This window comes from Dermacentor variabilis, chromosome 1 (genome assembly GCF_050947875.1).
Source record: "Dermacentor variabilis isolate Ectoservices chromosome 1, ASM5094787v1, whole genome shotgun sequence".
Classification (NCBI taxonomy): domain Eukaryota; kingdom Metazoa; phylum Arthropoda; class Arachnida; order Ixodida; family Ixodidae; genus Dermacentor; species Dermacentor variabilis.
The window spans coordinates 123,462,177-123,483,638 of record NC_134568.1 but is presented as its reverse complement, the minus strand read 5'-3'; the positions used below and the strand labels follow the sequence as shown (position 1 = coordinate 123,483,638).

The following is a 21,462-nucleotide window of genomic DNA, read 5'->3' as shown; positions in this document are numbered from 1 at the left end:
ATCAATCTGAATTCGAAGAATGCACTTGTAACGCGTTTTTCCGGAAGCCGATGAGCTGTGGTAAGAGTGAGAAAAGTCATAAGGCAAAGGCAGGGAGGTTAACCAGACTAGGCCCGATTTGCTACCATGCTCAGAGGAAGGGAAGAAGGGGAATGAAATATGGGGAGGAAGATAGAAGTTAAAACTTTGCACTGGTACACACACAATGAAGTGTTCATCGTACAGTCCATCACAAACGATCACAAAGGCTGGTTCATCTCAAGAAGCGCAGCCGCGTTTCTGTACTTTTGCAAACAACAGACGCACGATGGCATGGTCCCAGGATCTTTTCTTTTGTAAAAGGTTTGCCATTTAAATGGCCTCAAGCTGTTCGAAGAGCAAGCTTCTCATCTTTGTACGATGGGCAGTCACACGGCAGGTGTCTTATGTTTTCTTCTGTGCATCATGTCTTTCAGTTGGCACTGACTGCCATTTCTTCTCCCGAACACCCACTCATTCCTTATTGCTAGGCTTTGATAAAATTTATATAGGTCAAACGGGGAAGTGTTTGAACGATCGAGCCCGTCAAAACAGTAATAAAGTTAAGAATGGGTATGGTTGCCACATAGCCGCCCATTGCAAAATGTATGAATGCACTAGCTCTATTGTTTGGGAAGACCGGATTTTTAAAGAAAGGGAAAGCGAAAATGAAAGAAAAATAATAGAAATGTCCTACGTAAGAAAAAGGCCGGAGATAAGGGTATAAGTACGCCCTCTGTTGTATTGTCAAAAAAAAAAAAGGATATCCTTCCAGAGGGGAAAATTTTAATACTTGTCTTGTATCGGTACGCATGGTTGGTCTGGGCAGTCTATAAAAAGATGGCGTTTTCTGAAATAAAAATTTTGTTGGCAGTCTGCGCGTGTCCTGTGGTGTCTGCTTGCTTTGTGTACGTTTTTCAACCGCGCTGCATTAGCTTCAATCAAAATGAACCAACTAACACTCATTAACATGGTATTGATACCTCTGCTTATTAAGAAGGCAACTATCAAGGTCCAGGTTGGGCCTAGCTGGACTGACATTTCGAGGAAGGCAGCGCTGGAAAAAGGTACGACAAAAAGACGCGGACAACACGAGTGCTGCAGCAGCTGTGCACGAGAATGCAGGCACCCGTGATTGTCCCACGTGTAGGGAAAACAATATAGCTGGAAACTCGAAAGAGTAAACAGAAATAAATTTTGAGGTACCCACAGACTGAGCTGCCGTATGCCCTTCTAGCAGATGAGTAATATACTGGATGGGCATAGGTGTAAAAGACAGTGAATGGAGATAATAAAAAGATCTGAAATGGCAAGGTTGTGCTTTATGAAGAATTACGGAATTTACGTATACCTTTTGTCATTTGCACCAAGCTGGCGCCTGTGAAGAACCTTTCATGCAACAAAATAAGAATAGGCAAACCATGAGCAAAAAAAAACAATATATTCAAACTTTCATTCAATTTTACCTAGGTTGGACCATTGAACAATATCTGACCGCGACTCTTCATCACGGCAAACCACTGTATATACTTGAAGCTTCAATAGTCACGATCTAGTAATGTTATTTGCCCAATTTATTCTCATGAAACAATGTCACAAGACATTCCTTAAAGGGGCCCTGAACCACCCCTAAAGCTTGGTGAAATAACATAGTCCGCGGGTAGCATACGCTGTTGTGAACATCTCAGCCAAGTTCTGCTGTCGTACGCGGTCCGTGGAGTTCGCAAGCGGAGCGCGAAGTCACCTTTCTCTGAAACGCTCTCGTTTCAAAAACCCCGTGATCCTCGGTCTTTTCTGTGCGCTTTATTTCGTCATAAAGCACACTCCAATACGCGTCTGCTATTGGTCGCTGCGCTCGGCGACACCGCGGCCGCCGCGAGGTGCCGCCACGAGTCCAGTGGTTAAGCGCACTGAGGCTCTCTGAGGGCAGCCGCGTTTGGCTTACGTTTAGCGCGGCATAGGCACCAAATCGGAAATTTGAACGGCGCGCCACGGTGACGTCTCCGCCGTAGCCTTCGCAGTGCTAGGCATTGGAGGAGGAAAGGGAGCACAGCTGAGGCCGTGTTTGATTGCCGATAACTCCGCTTCTGCTGAACGCATTGAAGTACTTTGTGCGGCAAAGTGTTTCAAAAATAGCCCATCTTCACTTCAAATGTCTTTCTCCACTTCGATAAAAAGTGGTTCAGGGCCCCTTTAAATAAGAATTCAGGGTTTTACGTGCACAAAACCACGATTGGATTATGAGCCATGACGCAGTGAGGGACTACAGATCAATTATAACTACCTGGGCGCACCTACTGACGGTACATGATCGTTTTTGAATTCCGCGCCCATTTGAATGCGATCTCTGTGGAGCGCATTCTCTCAAGCGAGCATATATCGAAACAGAATTACTATTTAGATAAAGTAATGTAATACAAGTGAAATCAAACATGCTTTCATCTCACTATACAACTTCAAGAGACACTAGAGCGAAGCATGGACATCGATTGCTAAATCATACTTCTTGAAAAACAAGCAATAGAGTCTCCCTACTGAGTATATTGCCCAAACCCAAGCCAACATCCATACTTACACAGCTGGGTACACGGACATCAGCGCTCTTCTTGTACTTCGCACAAAACGAAGGGCTTCAAAATCATGTGCGACTCATTTTCCAACAACTGTTTTCCAAGATCAATTCCTAACACACGCCCCCAAGAAAAAACAACTTTTGGGAATTTCTCGCCTCATTGAAAGCTCGTAACTTACTTTTGACATTTTTCGTTCCTTGATGTCGTCGATGACTAGGAACGCGATACAGCCGCTGAAGTAGCACACAGCGTGGTAGAAAGGCCGTATGTAGTATTTGTTGACGGTTCGCATCACGATTCTGCAATAGAACACCACCCAAAAACGCGTTACAAAATTATTGACGATAGCGTCGTTAATGGTGCTCAGCGCATAGAAGCTCTACCTAGCCTAAGCTAGACCAGGCATAAAGCAGATACGGAACACCTCATGTATCACTTCGATAAACAATTTGTGTGGGATGTCCCAGCTAAATTTAGCCAAGGTCTAAAAATATGCGGGATTAATAGAAGGACGCGACCAAGACATGTTATTGGCCATTGTACGAGGGAAGGCACGCTATTTCCTTTTTTTTTGTATTCTGCTTACTGCATTATTATACTAATGAAACAGTTGTAAAGCATTACAGGACACATCTAATTCAGTAGGTTGTACCTTCCTACTTGTTATGTAATAAGTTTTTCTGCGTCCTAAAGAAAGCCGCCAAATATTTTTTTTTAAATGTGAAGAAATAATCAACGATGATTTTCTAACTGGGAGTACGCAAGCTTTTTGCGTCCTATAACATAAAGCTTTCTATTAGCGATGGGGCTGAAGTGCGTACGCAGTCATCGGACCCCTTTTTTAGGCCTCCTGCCACACGTCGCACGCCCTTTGGCGCCTTAAAAACATATTTGGCTGTGGCCGTTTGCTATAGCTAGGCAATGCATCGATTATTCGACACGAACCTTACTTTCATGCCAGCGCAGAAGTTCGAAATGCTCACATGTCTTCTTCAGAGACGAAGAATACGTTCAGTTGCTCTCGGCGCATTTCACACTACGTGTCCCCAAACGTAAGCAAATGTAATGTAGATGGTGTAACGATAAGTTTGGTCTGTTCCATGCGTGCGTGCGTGCGTGCGTGCGTGTGCGTAAGATCTATCAGATGAGAGAAAATACTATGAAAGGAATTTACCTTCCTCATCGAAGGCGTGTACCTCCGATTCAGTAGACCCGCCGTGGTTGCTCAGTGGCTATGGTGTTGGGCTGCTGAGCACGAGGTCGCGGGATCGAATCCCGGCCACGGCGGCCGCATTTCGATGGGGGCGAAATGCGAAAACACCCGTGTGCTTAGATTTAGGTGCACGTTAAAGAACCCCAGGTGGTCAAAATTTCCGGAGTCTTCCACTACGGCGTGCCTCATAATCAGAAAGTGGTTTTGGCACGTAAAACCCCAAATATTATTATTCCGATTCAGTAGATATTGCATATGCTGACGGAGCCCGCCGAGGCTCATTTTTTTTTCTTCATCATTAAATGTGAAAAATGGGAGGTTTGGCCTTAAGTACCGCCGGCTATGCCAAATTATTGACATTTTTGTTGAAATTTGAAAACTTTCAAAATTGAAAACTTTTGTTTCAAGGAAGTGCAGCAGATCCAACGAGTCAGTATCAATATACAGTGAAGCTTTAGGTGAGTGCATGAAGAGTCGAAACACGAGTACACGCACACACGCACACATACACACGAATTATACCGAGCTTTATTTAAGCGTAGTTGCTGACAACTAGCGAGTACGACGTACGCCTTGAACGCATCATGGTTTCAGAGGCAGCACGTGCATGTGCACGTCGCACAATTATAATCCTTTCTGTCCACAAGAAGCGTCTACTTCCTCCTAACCATGCGGCCGCGGATGCGCGAAAGCGAGCTTTCTGGTTCTTTTTTTTTCACCGCACCGCCGAGGCAGCCACTGCCGCGAATGCGCGAAGGCGAGCGCCATCTGGTGGTGCTGCAAGGAACTCAGTGGCGCGCGTGGTGGGCGTGCTTCGGTGTGATTGGTTGTCCTGTTCGGCAAGGGAGCAGCCAGGCCGCAGCACCCACGGTCGCGAAACCCGACGAGGTTCTCAAAGAAAAGCTTTGCTTTTAGAAGCAAAGCATTCCTTTAAGTAATTGAAAGGATCAACAGCTACTTATTACAAGCTTTGCGGCACATGTTTATATTCGAGAGCTGATGGGAACCGCCATAAAATTCTAGTTATGGGTTTTAATAAACATTGAAATGGCAATGTAAATTGAAACAAAAACACGGCATGGGGAAGCCTTGTTTTACCCCTCCCTATTACGTCACAGGGGGGGGGGGAGGTTTCACCAGCAGCGATGCTTCGTGGTGCCGTGTGTGTGATCAGATTGCTTGAACAAATAATGTCACGCTAGTTATTTCTGTCTGCACGGCCACTTTGAAAGGTCAAACACGTAAGTAGACTTTTACGGTGATTTCTTTCAATTTTACAATATAAACATGTGTCATAACACATAAAGGATGTAATTATTGTAATAAGTTTATTTAGTGAATTATTTGCTTTGATTTTCCTTGCAGATAATGTCTACCTGGGCAAATAATTCACCTGCAATGACGTAATTTGAATAAATTTTGTAAGCATTTTTTTATGTGTTCGGAAGTCAAAATCGAACTACAAACACGGGCACTGCATAGCGGAAACAATCACAATCAGTGAGCCTGTCTAACAAAGAGAATTTCAGTGTCAATGGCGTTAGCAGCTACAAGAAAGGGACCGCAGAACAACGCTTCGAGGACGGCACGCTTGGCTTCAGCTAATGTTTAAGGCTCAATCACATCGGCGACTTGATGAGGTCGCGTGGCCATTTGCGACTGGAGACCAAAAAGTGACTGAAGGTGACCGATGCTCACGCCGGCAAGCCCGGGCGAGCGTGACCTGCAAGTCGCAATCATGGAGGTATCGTTCTCAGCGAGAACTAAAGGGATCTACGCAAATCGCGCGCACTTCGATCGTTTCCCGTTGAGGCAACAGTTATGGGTTTTGTTGTTGTTGTTGCCTCAAAACGTGGCTTGTTTCGAGCGGAGGCAAGGACGTCTTCACTGTGCTAATGGGCTCTGCCGTGCGTGGGGTCAGCTGTGGCAGCGCGGAAGCCTCCGAAGAAAAAGCAACGCTAGTCTGTGCGCCCGTGCCGCCGTTCGCGATAAGTGGCCGGCAACACAAGCCGCCTCCTGCTCGAACTTCGCGCGCGTGACGAGGAGTAATATTGAGACTAAGTTGTAATTTCTAGTTCGCCCTGGTCTCCGCGGACAGACCTCGTCGCGGACGGTAGGCCTTTCATCGTTCCAGAAGCCCGTCGGAAGGAAGAACAGATGATAAACCTATCTGTTTCCGCTGCAGTCACGCTGGTGGCATTGCTGGCTATTGCCGCAGCCAGTGGCCCTCTCAGTCCCAAAGCCCACTTCCCACTTACTCCGGTCCCTTCCGTAATGCAAGCCACTACCCGTCCCGCACCGAATACTCTGCACCCAATGTCCCTGAGGAAGCTACCAGTCGCCTCCACCGCATCGCCGTCTATCTCGTCCGCTCTCCCTCGCCGTCCTTTAGCCATCGTTTTTCGAAACTAGACTGCGCAGCTTCTAACGGTGAAGGAAGTTTACGTCGACGGCGTCCCTGTCCGAGCTTTTGTTGAAACTGGGGCACACGGCTCTGTCATAAGTGCTACCTTTCGTCGTCGCATGAAGAAGATCCTTACACCTTCCACGAACCGAGTCGTATGTGTCGCTGACGGTACGACGGTCGCTATTTTTGGCATGGGGACAGCTCCGGTTACTGTTGCTGGTCACCAGGTGGTCGTTATTTTTACGGTCCTTGCGCAGTGCCCTCACGACCTCATACTCGTATTTGATTTTATTTGTGTCAATTCCGCTCTGATTGATTGCTCCGCCGGTATCCGTCTCCTTGAACTGCCTTACCTCTGTGAACCCAGTGACCAACCTCCTCTGTCTCGCCTACATTGCAGCGATTTTGTTCGCCTACGATCTAAAACCGTGACGTATGTCGAACTGCCATGTTCGCCAGGTGTTCCAGAAGGCGACTACTACGTGGCGCCTCTAACTGACGTCCTGCTTACGTACGGTGTCACTGCATTCTACATGATCCTGAGCATTACGGCAAACAGGACCCGTCTTCCACTTGTAAATTTTGGCTTCATCAAGCAAGTACTTCCAGATGAACTTTACCTAGCCCCATTTGCCCTCTACAAGACTTTCGTCGTCGCATAGCGGCATAGCGGATAGTGACTTTTACAATGGATGCTAGATGTCTTCAGCAGAGCATTCCGACGCCGACAACTTCTGGCAGCCACGAAATTCGCAGAATGATCACCAGTGACCTTCCGCTAAAGCACACTGACCCCCTGAGACGTATTATCGAGTTTTATCGAGATATTTTCAACTTTGGTAAGCGGCCTTTAGACCAAATATCCTTTGTCGCGCATCGCATAGACACAGGCGATTCCAAACTTGTTCAGCAGCACCCATATCGCGTGTCTGCGTGTGAGTGAAGCATCATCCAGCAGGAAGTCAGCAAGACGCTTGCGAAAGACATTATCGAGCCATCATCCAGTCACTAGGCATCACCGGTTTTTTTAATTATAGAGAAGGATCCATCGTGGCGCTTTTGTGTGGACTATCGTCACCTCAACATTATGAAGAAAGACGCTTAACCATTACCACGAATTGTTCAAACCCTTGATCGTATGTATGGTGCCGCTTACTTCTTTTCTATTGACCTTATATCTGGATTTTGGCAGATTGCTGTGGACCCAATGGACCAAGAGAAGACGGCTTTTGTAACTCCTGATGCGCTTTACTAGTTCAAGGTCATGCCTTTCGGTCTGTGTAGTGTCCAAGCCACATTCGCGCTAATAATAGACTATGTTTCACGGGTTCAAGTGACATACACGATTGTGTTATTTAGACGAAGTGATCGTGTTTTCGCTTATGTTTGATGCACACCTCGAATGCCTCGCAGCGATTCCTGGCGTGCTCCTCCCTGCCGGACTTCAGTTGAATTCACCAAAGTGCACTTTTGGCAGTCGCTGCATTACGATTCTTGGCCATAGTGTGGACGCTGCTGGCGTACAAACTCACCCAGATAAGATTCGAGCCATGAAAGACTTCCCTATGCCGCAGTCTACCAAAGAGGTTCGCAGCTTTCTGGGCCTCTGCTCCTATTTTCGTCAGTTCGTGAAGAATTTCGCAGTGATTGCGAAACGCTCACAGATCTTAAACAAGACGCCCCTTTTACGTGGGGTCTTGCACAAGCCGCAGCTTTCTCCGAGTTATCCACACTCCCCACAAGACCTCCAATTCTGGCCCACTTCGACCCATAAGCTCAAACCGAAATGCGCACTGACTTGAGTGGTTGCGGGACAGGCGCTGTCTTCGTCCAGTGTCAACGTGAAGCGAACTGCGTCATCGGCTATACCAGCGAGGTGCTGTCTGCATCGGAGCGCAATTACGCCATTACAGAATGTGAGTGCCTCGCTCTTGTATGGGCAGTTGCTTATTTTCACCCTTATCTATTGGCCTACCGTTCAAAGTATCTTATGACCACCATGCCCTGTGTTGGCTCACCTCTTTGAAAGATCCTACAGGAAGGCTCGCTCAATGGGCACTGCACCTGCAAGGGTACACCTACACGGTGGTATACAAGACAGAGAGCCTGCAAAAAGATGCGGGTTGTTTGTCCCGCTTTCCTGTGCTTGACTGGGACTTTTCTCGTGCTCATTCTCTCGATTGCGTCGTTTTCGTGAGCCAGTTGCTTATCACCGCCGACGAACAGCGTTAGGATACGTACTTAAGGGCAACAACCGAGCGCCTCGAATCCTCTCCCAGCGACGCTTATGTGCGCATGTACTGTGATGGTCCTGGCCTTCTAGTTATACCATCACATCTGCGCTCCGCAGTTCTTCGTCAGTGTCACAATGCCCCAACCACTGGCCGCCTTGTTGTTACTTTTTTACCACGTGCGCCGTTGTTTCTATTGGCCTGGCCTTGCCCACTCAGTGCGGCGTTATGTCAGCGCCTGCGAGCTCTCTCAATGGCGAAAGAAACCGTCTACGAATCCTGCTGGGTATCTTCAGTCCATCGACGTCCCACCTGAGCCCTTCTTCCGTGTTGGTTTGGACTTCCTCGGTCCCCTTCCTACATCTGCGACAGGAAATAAGTGGGTTGCCGTCGCTACCAATGACACGAGCGCTGGCACCCAGCTGTACTACAGACGTGGAGGACTTTTTCCTCCGTGACGTAATTTTAATGCACGGTGCCCCACGTCCATTGCCACCTAATCGAGGCCATACCTTCCTATCGAATGTCATCGACGACATACTGGGCTGCAGCTCCACGCATCACAAGATCACCACGTCATACCATTCCCACAAGAACGTGCTCACCGAGTGCTTAAATCGGAGCTTAACCGACATGCTTTCCAAGTACGTGTCGGCTGACAACCGTGATTGGGACCTTGCACGGCCATACGTGATTTTCGCATTAATTCCTCCCGCCACGACACTGCTGGATACTCTTCCTTTTACCTTTTGTTCGGACGGGAGCAAACTTTACCGTTTGACACATTCCTTCCTTCCTCTACAACTTTAACTTGTGAATATGCACGCCACGCCATTGCGCAGGCTGATTACGCGCGGCAGATAGCCCGTAGTAGACTTGTCGCTTCCCAAAACCATCAGAAGCGCCTTTACGACCAGTGACACCATGACGAACGTTTTGCTCCGGGTGCCCTCGTGCTACTTTTAACCCCCTCCCGACGTGTGGGTCTTTCTGAAAAGCTCCTTCCTCACTACACAAGTCCATACCACGTCATTCGGCAAGTGACTGACACCACGTACGAGATCGTGTCCGCCATTGCCATATCTTCTTTTCCGTTGTCCACCGAGGTCTTAGGCGTTTTGAAACTTAATCATTTCCACCCTTCGTCTGTTGTAGATCCTTAGTGGCGTCGGGCCAGTGCTTCTGCCGCCGAGGGCCATGCTACGTGCTATTCGAAGAAGACAATGGGGACAGTTGGATTTGGTAGGACGTACCCACAAGCGGCCCCTGGCTGGTCTGAGTACGACGACGGGCCTTGCTTGATGCTGGCTATAATGTTGTCCAGTGCTTGCTACCCCTTGTAAATACAACGTATAAATGGTTTATCTATTATGCTTCCACGTAACAACATAATGACATTATATGAGCGAACGTACATCATCGCGCTTAAATGTTGCCACATTGCAAGTAATTTGTTTTCCTTTCTTCAAGAGCACCGGGGGGCGCATCGAACCTTGACAATGTTGATCCTTGGAACCACAGCCCTAATTTTATTCCCCATAGATCTCATTTTACACACGTGAGCATGGAGGCCAGAAGTTCAGCCTTCTGGAATCAGAAAATGCGTTCCTCACAAGGTTAAGCGACGTAAACTTCACTACACTGAAGGATTCATATACTAGCGACGATATTCGGTGTATGTGAGGGCTCGTTCATCGTACTCACTGTGGTGTCTCGGCAGGAAACACGACAAAAGGAGTCAAATCGGATCCTGATATGGTCCACGTAGCGTAGGCGCAGCCCATAAAAGACAGCAGGACAAAGGCTCCCACTGCCAGCGTTTTCCGGCTGCGCAGGAGATATGCGCAAGGCATTTTAGGGTTACGGAGTAAGTGCAAGGCAATGAAACCCATGCACAGTGCGTGTGACAATTTCTCATTAGCGTGAACTGTGCGTTTTCTCTGCATGTTTAAACAATATGGCACCTCGTTATATGTTGTTCATCAGCTGCTGAAACATTGAGCTGCTCTCTAGCCTTGTGTTTCAAAAACATGAAATCACACTAAGCTCACTGTTACAAGGTCAGAATGGGGTTTAAAAAGAATCAAAAGTAACGCGTAATTTTTAGCACTTAATTGAACAAATAGTAACAACAACTCCTACAACAACATGTTATTAAGGCCATACACTGCCGTACTCTTGTTTATTAACGGCGACAGTATGGAAAGTTTAGCGATTGCAGAGCGCGCTATCCTAGAATCGTAGCTAGAAACAAAAAAAGGTGGCGCACTTAGTCCTTAATTAAACTAGAAAGCTTGCGCCTTATTAGTGTGTCTTCTGTGATGTCGAACTTGGATAATAAATAGAATACGCGAAAAGCTAATTTTTTTTTTAATTGCTTGGGTTGCCGCGCAGCATGGAATGAAAATATAACTGGACATCGAAATCCAGCAGTCAATTTAGGAGTCTCTTGCAGATAATGCAATTATGAGTGACATGTAAAATGCATTTTTCATTATATTGCTCGTGTACGTCAAGTTGACATGCCTGAATGAATTTTCACCAATAATATTTGTCCAAGGGTGTTTTTCAAAGCAGACAGATGACGGGCATCTACTCTACACTGATTTTGCATGCTAGTACCAAGAATGACCATTGGAAGTTACTTGTCTCTATCAACTCAGATTATCTGGCAATACAAGGCGAACGTGTATCCTGCTACAGAGATTGTAAGCGCTCGTGTCGTATCACTTGTGCTTAATTTCCTGGCTCCTTCAGTAAATTGATTATCATCGTGTATTGTAAAGCAGAGATTAGATCGTGAGAAAATTTCAGCCTCATCGGGCAGTTTTTTCTTTGACTGATCGGGAGAAACCGTACCAGGACGCAGGCAGTCAGTGTTGACTTTCTAAGCAACCAGCTGCATTCTTTCTTTCTTTAATGTAACAGATCCTACATCAAATTCCCATAGGGCCAATATATCAGAAATTTTGTTAGTGAATAATACGTTTGTTGTGTACCTTTTTAAAAAATCGTATTCCCAAACGAAACAATAGCCTTCGGGGGGCAATTATTTCTTTCTTTTTATTTCTTGTATTTCTTTTTGGGAGTGCCTCTTACAAAAACAGGCGCATAAAGAAAACGAGGTCAAGATGTTTTTGAAACTTCGTGTTTTGTGAAAGGCTTCTCAAGAAACACAGCGGAAATATTGAAAAACAAAGAAACAACATTATTTTGTTCATTAGAATATCTATGTCTTCCCGACGTTCATACCTTAAATTTTCTTAGACATACTTATTTGACTGACAAGATTAGTACCTGCGCCCTATGTAGCTAGTTTGACGAATGAGTAGAAGGCTATTGTAGCTACGTTCATTCTCTTGCCTTCCCTACACAAATTTACCTTCTTAAAAGTAGAAGTACCAGAAGTGAGATGAGGAAGAGCTGGAAGTCAGCTGACAGGTACCACGTGTGTCCAAGTATGGTCTGCAATTGCAAATCAAAACATGTATATATGTCTTATAATGTGCAAACCGTTCGGGAGGGACGGAAGAAACAAAAGTATATCGTTAATATAAACAATCGGATAGCTTAGTCAACTACGCATTTTATCGAACGCCCAGCAGTGATTGGACCGGACGTATATTTGACGGTGAGTGCGTTTGTTTCTAGAATAGCTGCCTCCAACACGGAGAACTGTAATCTCTTCAGGCAAACCAATTTCTAAATGTTCCGACAAAACTGGTTTGATCGTTAACAGTGTTGTCACAAACGACAACCATAACCCTTTCAGCCACGCCGTCCACATTTGTGGACGCGACCAATTTTTGCCATTTCTGTACAGTGGTAGCAAGAAATAGAGCACAAACATTAAGCTTAAGGTACACTGAACATTCTGCTAACCTTAAATACTTCAATTTTACTTCTAAGTGACATGTATCACTACGCACAGTCGTGTTTTACGTGACGTTTCACGTGGGCCATGTCGGTAGCAACCTCGAAATATTTTCCTTTTCTGCTTGAAATTCTTGTCGCCCATAAATAACTTGTGGACGTAATTCGAGTGGGTGATTCAATCCTTTTTATGAAGAAACATAGCATGGCTGACTTTACAGTGTTGAAATATTTAGTTACTCTGTAATTATTATGGCTCACCATAAAATGCACAGAGTCATTCTAGTATCTTCACTTGCTTTCGGTGGAGTCTTAAGCGCCCTAGCATAAACTTACGAATGTTTCGCACATGTATAGACAGTTAATCACAAGTCGTGATTGAAGGGGATTATATATATATATATATATATATATATATATGCATATATATATATACAGTGAAGTGTACGCGCGTATGAAGCGGTTTATTGACGCTTTGGCCGGGGTCCGGCCTTCATCAGAATACATTGCAGGGTGTCAGTACAGTTAATATACATGTGCCTATCAACCAAATGAAGATACGTTTACGTGAAAACCTAATAAAATGGGCGAACAAAATGCATCCGAATCGTTCAAAGGATAGCTGACACGTGTATAGACCGATGGCGATTGCAAACATATCATCTAAAATACAAAGCATAAAAACGCACCGAAATGAATTGTAAAAACCAATCGCCACGTGACAACAAAACGTAAATATGTGCTCAATATGTGCTATGTTATCAAGCAAACACAGACACAGAAAAAGGGCAATAGCGACGTACTAATAGAAGAAGGGACAAGTGACGGGCTACAAAGACAAGCAACTCAATTTTCCTACACATTCATTCATACCACACGCGACGGTATCAAACTTATTGATAAGGAAGGATTCGCGGGCTTCTCTATCATAATTTGAACTAAATCCAGATTCAAGCAACGTGACTCTCAGTTTATCAAATGAGTGGTCAGGAAGATGCACGTGTCTTGAAATGGGCAGGTTGGGCAACGTGTTAGCGTGGGATTTATGATTGTTACAGCGGAATCTGAAAGGCCCTTCTGTTTGTCCGATGTACCGTTTTTTGCAGAGCGTGCATTCAAGCATGTATATTACGTATTTTGTGTCGCAGTCGAAATCGCCTTCGATTTTTAAACAAAAGTGTCAAGACGTACTAGTAACCTGTTGCGATGTGACCATGTAGGGGCATACTTTACATCGCGGTTTTCGACAAGGATGGCATCCGATGGCATCAGGGCAGTCAATCTTAGATGATGATCCTAGTATGTCTCGAATATTTCTAGCTTTACGGTATACTGCTTTAGGCGGATCAGAGAATATGTTTTTGAGGCGTTCATTTTGCATTAGAATATTGTGGTGTTTCTTTAATACATGGGAAACACTTGAGACTGACGCAGTGTGGGTTAGGACAAGATTTGTCTAGGGTGAGGGAGCCGGTTTGTTCTTAATGCAAAGAAGCGTACTTCGGTCATGCACGTCTGCGCGTTTTATTGCATGGTCAATTAATTGTGGTGGGTAATTTTGTTTGGCTAAAGCGTTTCTTTAGGGTACCGCAATTCTTTTGAAACTCTGATTGCTCAGAACAAATTCTTTTAAAACGTAAGGCCTGGCTATAAGGAATGCTAGTCTTGCAATGTTTAACGTGACTGCTATCGAAGTGCAAATATTGACATGTCTGTCGGCTTTTTGTATAGGGCAGTAGATAGTTTATCATTTAGCACTGAAACGCTGACGTCAAGGAAGTTAATAGTAGATGCAGAATACGTGTGAGAAAATGTTATGGATGGATGGGCATTTTTAAAGTCAGATATGAAAGAAAGCAGTTCCTGTTCCCCATGAGGCTAAATCAGAAAAACATCGTCAATGTAACGTTTGTAATAAAAAGGTTTTAACGTCCTGGTTAGCAAAAATGTATCTTCTAGCTGACCCATAAATATATTGTCATAGTTCGGGCCAATTCGCGTACCCATAGACGTCGCACTAAGTTGCATATATATATATATATATATATATATATATATATATATATATATATATACACTAGAAGGAGACACTATGATTCGTAACAGACTTCCACGAGTGATTCGACTGTTCTATTGGCGGAACCGGCGACTTCATGGGAGGATCGTAGTGCGAGTCATCATCGCAAAGTGAAGTTGTCTATAATAGCAGCCTCAAAGGATTTATACAAGGCTTTATGGGCCAGTTTCCTGTTCTTATGAGTTCACGTTAAACGTGGTACCTCCGAGTGACTGGATGTTCCACATCAGCCGCCATGGCCGCCAATGGCTCTGGATAACACTCCGAGTGCTAGGTTTCATAGATACTAACAAAAACCTAAGAAGAAGAGCGAATGGACTGCCGCCACCGTAGCTCATTATGTATGTGAATGAATGAATGAATGAATGCCTTATTCATCCCTGTCAAGGAGAGAATGGGCAACAGAGAAAAGAAAGCAACAGAAAAGTAACTGGAGGACAACTGGGGTCCAGAACATAAACCCAGGCACATATACAGGGGCGGCACGCAGGCACAATTTATGCGATGTGTGCCATATAAAGCCTTGCTCGTGTCATGTGAAAATAGTGGTTTCCACTGCCAGCGATGGCAAGCTGCTTTCCTCCAACATTCACTTCCCTTTTCATTGTTATTTCAACATTTCCAATCAGAAACGGAATAATTTAGCTTATGTTTTTTTTTACTTCATTGTCTGTTTGCTTATTCATTCGGTTGCGAGTCGCTATATAACATCAATTGCACTGACTCCGGAGCAACCCGCCGGGTTGGCTTAGCGGCTATGGTGTTTCGCTGCAAGGCATGAGGTCACAGGATCAAATCCTGGCCGTGTTGGACACGTTTCGATGGGGGTCGAATGCAAAAACGGTCGTGTCCCGTGCATGCCCTGGTGGTCAAAGTTCATCCGGAATCCCACACTATGGCGCGCCTCCTAATCAGATGGTGGTTTTGGCAAGTAAAAGTCCAGAATTCAATTCGACTCGGCGATTGGCCCATGTACCGTACAGAACTACAGCCCCAAATAGACAACTAAATAAACCAAACAGCACTAACGCATTCTAAAGCATCAGAAAACAGTTTATGAACATCAGCAAGCACCATAAAGCATTCAGTACGGTGAGATTTAACGCATGCCTTGGAAGAGATACCATATTTATTTGGTTATAAGGCGGTCCTGATAATAAAGCAAGGGTGCATTTAGAGGCCTGAGAAAAATAACTGGAGCACGCACACTAACATAACGCGATATACAGAAGCTGAGAGAATATTCAGACTCGGCGGGAATTGTCCGAAATACTGAATAATCGGAAGCCTCTGGAAGAATTGCAATATTCACTGCGAGTTATGTGCGAATTTCGCCTTGAGGAATGACTTCCACAACAGCGCAAATTTCGCATTTTGGTGTGGCTTTACAGCAGTGGGCGTGGCTATACCATGAAGCAATATAATAAAACAATATGGTCACTGCCGTGAAGCCACACCATAAGGTGAAATACGCGCTGCCGTGAAGTCGCACCTGAAGGTGAAATTCACATGTAATGTGCACCTCGCCTTTACTGTTAAATGTTTCGTATTTACCACGAATTATACGCGCAACAACATCGTACTGCCTCTTCTGCCTCACATGTCAAGGCTTATTAGTTGCATTGCTGTTGAAAATCTGGATCGCCAGAAATGTGGCGCTGCTGTCGCCACGCTGAAATAGTAACTGAATCTATCCGCCTCGAATATAAGGCGGGGGGCGACTTCAAGGCTAAGAATTGTGAAAAAAATAACCTCGCCTTACATTCGAATAGGCACGTATTACAATACTGGGTTACCAAGGGTTATGTGCATGAATTAACGGGGAATGTCTCTGGAACATCCACTTTGTCGGTGACATAAATTTCTTGAGCATCTCTCGACGTGGCTTCGAACATATTATGGAGAAACAGAAACAAGCAACGTCAAGGGCTAAGATTGAAGACTGATATGCAAAAAAAAATGTAAGTCATGCTTGATAGCATAACAAGGCAAGGAGAATTCACGTTTGGTAGTCAGCCTCCTGTGGCCAAGCTGTGAAGGAGCACGTTTATATAGGACAGTTGTCACGCAAGACCTATATCACGAAAAGAAAATCTCTAGATGAAAAAATTTGGGAGCGCATATGGAAGACACTGTCGCGACATGAAAGCGAGCTTACCAGTATCACTGAAATGTCAGTGTAATCTAATATTACTCAGATATATACAGGCCGTAAATTGGAGGAAAACAAAGAAGTTTTAGAACTAGCTAAGAAGAGCGCATCGCTTGAACGAGGCCGAGGAGGTGCAGTCCCGATCAGCAGTGGCGCGTAAGCGTGTTTTGCTTGTGTCTATCGACAGTGAGAACAGTGACATGACCCGCCGTGGTTGCTCAGTGGCTATGGTGTTAGGCTGCTGAGCACGAGGTCGTGGGATCGAATCCCAGCCACGGCGAAATGCGAAAACACCCGTGTACTTATATTTAGGTGCACGTTAAAGAACCCCTGGTGGTCGAAATTTCCGGAGTCCTCCACTACGGCGTGCCTCATAATCAGAAAGTGGTTTTGGCACGTAAAATCTCATAATTTAATTTTTTTTAACAGTGACATAGCCGGGAGCGAAGCGGAACAAGAAACCGCACGGTGATAGTGTTTAGGCCTGTAGCTGCTTAGCGTTGCCATAGAGCCTGAATTGCAGTCACCTTTCTTTTTCTTCTTAGCAAAGTGTAAAACCAAACCGAAGCCTTTCAAGGGCCACGAAGCTGTCCCCTTAGTAAAGGAAAAAAAGGAATCTGCAGATACCACCTACCCTACCAGGCGTGTGCATCGCAGCAACTAAACGCAGATTGTTGCACCCCCCAAAGAGGAGACCGCTCACACGCAAAAGCGGGAACTTCAGGAAGGCATGCTTCAGCACTGGCTATAGAGTACGCTCAACCATGCGGAACAAAGTTTAGTCAGTGGTGCATGCATCGCTTACCTTTGGGGTAAGCTCAAAAAAATTTCGGATCTGAAGAAGGAGGCGCCACCAGTTTTCCTCTACGTCGTCGTAAAGCTTTAAAAAGAACGATTTGGTGTCTGGCCCAGTGGTAAAAAGCGGAACCACGTAGAAGCACATGATGGTAAAGAATAGTGGGATGCACATCCTGTAATGACAAAAGAATATAAAGAATACGAGTATATTCATTGGGAATCCCTCGTTGTCTGTATGGCAGCGAAGTTCAGTTTTTCTAATGTAATTCTAAAATACTACCACTTTGTGTGCCTTGAACATGTAGTTGTGAGTGGGATGAGAAAAAACATTCTTTTATAAAGAGGCTAAGTTTAATGCTTGCCACGTCACTTCAGCGCTGATGTGCATGTTTATCTGATACATTGTTACTATCAGTTTGACATGCATCGCTTCTGGGACACACCAATTTGCCACAGACAACATTGAAACAAATTCTTATATTGAAGTAGGGAAACATATTGATATGTGGTCAGTGCCAGTAGCTTTACCTGAATTAACGATGCCATAATTTTGCTCTATCTACAAGAGTGCGTCACTTCCTTCGCACTCAACGAAATGGGATGCGAAATTATTCACCCAGCGAGACCCGTAGGAAGCGTCCACCTTACAGAAGCGCTAGGATTTAAAGGGGATGGAAGGATTAACTGGTGAGCATCAAAGATAAGCAAGAGCCGTTTAGAGTATTTGTTGAAATAAAGCATGGAAGAAATTCACAGGACCGTATCCATTACAGGCCGAGGTAACTATACAAGGTAATCTACAGATGTTTTAAGGAAGAGAGAAAGGGTTAAGCAGATAAAAACAAAACGCTAAACTTATAAACTGATATAGATTACTTGAATAGCTCAAGCAATCCATGTGATTATTTATCGCAGCCTTGTTTCGAAGGAGACGCCAATCAAATATCCTCATCATTATCAAAATATTAACCATTTTACTTAATACTTTCATTGCTATTCTGTAAGGTTGTGTAGGCTGTTTGGCGTGTTGTATGTATGTATGTATGTATGTATGTATGTATGTATGTATGTATGTATGTATGTATGTATGTATGTATGTATGTATGTATGTATGTATGTATGTGCGCCCGCGTGTGTATGTGCATGTGCGCATGTGTGCGTGCGTGCGTGTGTATGTGTGCGTGTCTGTGGTTTTGTCTGTCAGTGTATGGAACATCGATTTAATCCCGAGTAGCATGCCAGGCACGTATGGCAAGGGAGATCACTAGGGGGCCACCACTAAAAAAATATATTTCTAAAAGAAATAGGCCAAATTGTATGCAAGGAGCCTTTTTATTAAAGCTCAGCTCTTAGGCGGCCGTTCCTGCGACGAGCGTTGGCGTCCCTCGTAACCGAGCGAACGAGCACAGCGAAGGATCGAAGAGCAAACGCGGAGCGCAGCGGCAGATGAAAGACTGCGATAGTGAAGAGAGCGCGAAGAGGAAAGCGGAGCAGGAGGGCGCAGTGGAACCATGAGGTGGAAAGCGGAGAAGGAGGGTTTGGTGAAAGCGTGAGAAGGAGGGTTTGGCGAAAGCGTGAGGGCAAGACGGACTTTGCGGTGACGATTGCTACGAGATGCCGCCAGAGTAGCGCGCGTCGTCTCTGTGGAAACAAAGCGCTGCATGAGCGCAGGTCTGTCTGCGGCGGCTGCTGTGAATCGCGCACATGCATCACCAACGAGCTGCCTCTCGCGATCTCCCGATTAGCGAGGCACATGCGCCACACTTCGCTCAGTTTGCAACGTGCCGTACGAGACAGATTGTCAGCGCCAGCCAATATATCGCGAAATGACTCGTAAAAAGCTGCGCTCAAATTTCGCATTAGGGAGTATCGTAATCGTCGGTAAATTTTTTTAATGACGTGACAGTGCTTGTCATATAATATACTAGTTTGCGGAGACCATTTGTTGCGCAAGACAAACTGCCTACGAAATTCATGTTCATCTGTAACTTCTCTAAAAATTAATCCTTGACATCATACTGGTACCTATAGTTCCTGATTCCCCCATGATTCGAAAATTGCTCAGATATGCTTACCTGGTAATCCTTCGAAGCACTCCGATTATGAAGACATGAGGCCCGTTCGATTCTTGTTTTACGATAGTGAGGCAAAGGAAGAACCCGCTGAAACATGATTTAAATACTAATTTAGTTGTGGCCGATATAGGTACACTGAACACATCATTCCGTGCTCTTTAGCGTAAATGAATTAATCATTCTGTTCCAAACGAATTAACTTTTGGGCAGGATGACAGTCGCAGTATAGTGATCAGAGGCAATTAACAGAAACAAGCTTGAACAATCACCTTATTTAATATCTGCAACTAAAATCGGTATTCTACATTATTTTAAAAAATAAGGCGCAAGAATGAAGGGTTATGCGCTTTGTGAGTGCGTAGTTTTGTCATCGCTCCATAACTACAGCTATATCTTTTGAAAGTGATTTTCCTCTTGGTTGTGAATGCTAGCCACAAAATTGTCTTAGCCCTCCTCACCTCGGTCTTGTGTTCCCACGAGCTAAAATAAGTTCGAACAGTCATACCGCAAGACCCGTGGAATGTATCAAACACCTGTGTGTAGAATTATTTTACCTCTGCATTCAAAATGCAGAGGTTCGGAGGTTTAGGCTACTCGTGGACTAGCCTAAAAACCTCCGAGCGAGAGTGTTTTTGGCTTCAATGAGTAAGCAAAAACGTAAAGAGACTAGGTTAAACCTAAAATGGCTTCTTACCAATAATGAAAACACATTCTATCCATAAAGCTGCGGTATTGAGCCTAAACAAATTATTAGCAAAGGGAGCAAACGTAGACTCAAGTGGAATCGTTCGCCGCTTCTGGTCTTTTGATGTGCAATATGTAGGAATGACCCTCCATCATTGGCTCAATTACGTTTTCCCGCCTGCTGTGGAAAAGGAACCGAAGGCATACGACTGCTTTATGCAGAAATTCAATTACTCTAGTAGCTGTTATCGGGCTCGTCCCTACAACCTCCAGAACACTCGCTATTGTTGTTGCAGTTGTCACTTGGCAATCAAAAGCCATAGCGTGTACGAGAGCAGCGTGTTGCTCACATAAGATACAGTCGCTCAATGAGAAGCTTGCCACAAGTAAGCAGCATCCTTCACGTTATTCGTGTTAAGTAGATATAGAAATGTTAAAGAAGAAAGCCACTGCCCCACTGCGATCAGTGCACCGCTACTCATAAATTGTCTAGTGACATGACTTATTCAAGGACACAAAAAGATTGAACTTCAAAAGTTATCTGAAAATCTTTATCTACACGTACCACTAATAATTCGTAGATATCCATAGAAATCTATGTATTCCGTGACACTGCTTATAACCCCTCCCATTTTGAATTCTCGTATAATTGAAGAAACATTTATTCCTACGGTTCCCTTGTTATCGAAAATTCCTCAAAAAGTGTACGGCACAATGATTGTTCAGAGCAAAGCTCATTTTCGTACTATGGCCGATACGTGCAAGAACCCCATGCATCTACTCCACGCAGCTCCCTTTCTTGTATCATTAGGTGCCTGCTCCAAGGACGGAGTCAACAATCGCGTTTTCTGGAAAAAAAACTATAAGTAGTAGCTTACCTAAGAAAAAAGAAAGTATCGACACTGCTGAATCCCGCCGCTATCATCATGTTTGGCCAATAATTCACGACGGCGAACATGTTTTGCAGGCGTGCTGAAAGGATAAGAAAGAAAGCATGCTTCCATATTGCGGGCCAAAAATTGAACTGGGCCGCGGAGGTGGTGCAAGCGAAAGGAAAGGCAACAGACTGTTATAATATAGTAACCGATTAGCGTATCTTGTCGCTTTCTTTGCTTTTTGCGCTCATTTGCAAGTACACTAATAGAGTCCTTCAATCACGCATGAGCAAATGAAATTCATAGAAGCGCGATTTGGTGCTCAAGAGTTTCAGCTGTCGGCATTTAGAATGCGTTAACATTTAGACAGCCCACGATTAATTTGACATCTTTACATATGGCTTGGCTGTGACATTTAGAGGATCCTTCTCGCATTGGCAGCAGGTCGAGATTTAGAACTCAAATCCCGTTATGTGACTTGTGGCT

General features: G+C 44.8%; 1 protein-coding gene across 1 annotated transcript; it reads right to left on the bottom strand.

Annotated features, from left to right (window-relative positions):
- Window positions 1-8,243: 8,243 nt before the first annotated feature.
- LOC142583255 (uncharacterized) lies at window positions 8,244-19,498 on the bottom strand. Its single transcript, XM_075693679.1, has 5 exons — window positions 19,418-19,498; window positions 17,350-17,515; window positions 11,825-11,907; window positions 10,147-10,269; window positions 8,244-8,289 (listed from the first exon to the last, which is right to left on the bottom strand). The coding sequence occupies exons 2-5, from the start codon at window positions 17,512-17,514 to the stop codon at window positions 8,244-8,246; spliced, it is 417 nt and encodes a 138-aa protein (XP_075549794.1). The 5' UTR covers window position 17,515; window positions 19,418-19,498.
- Between the last annotated feature and the right edge of the window lie 1,964 nt (window positions 19,499-21,462).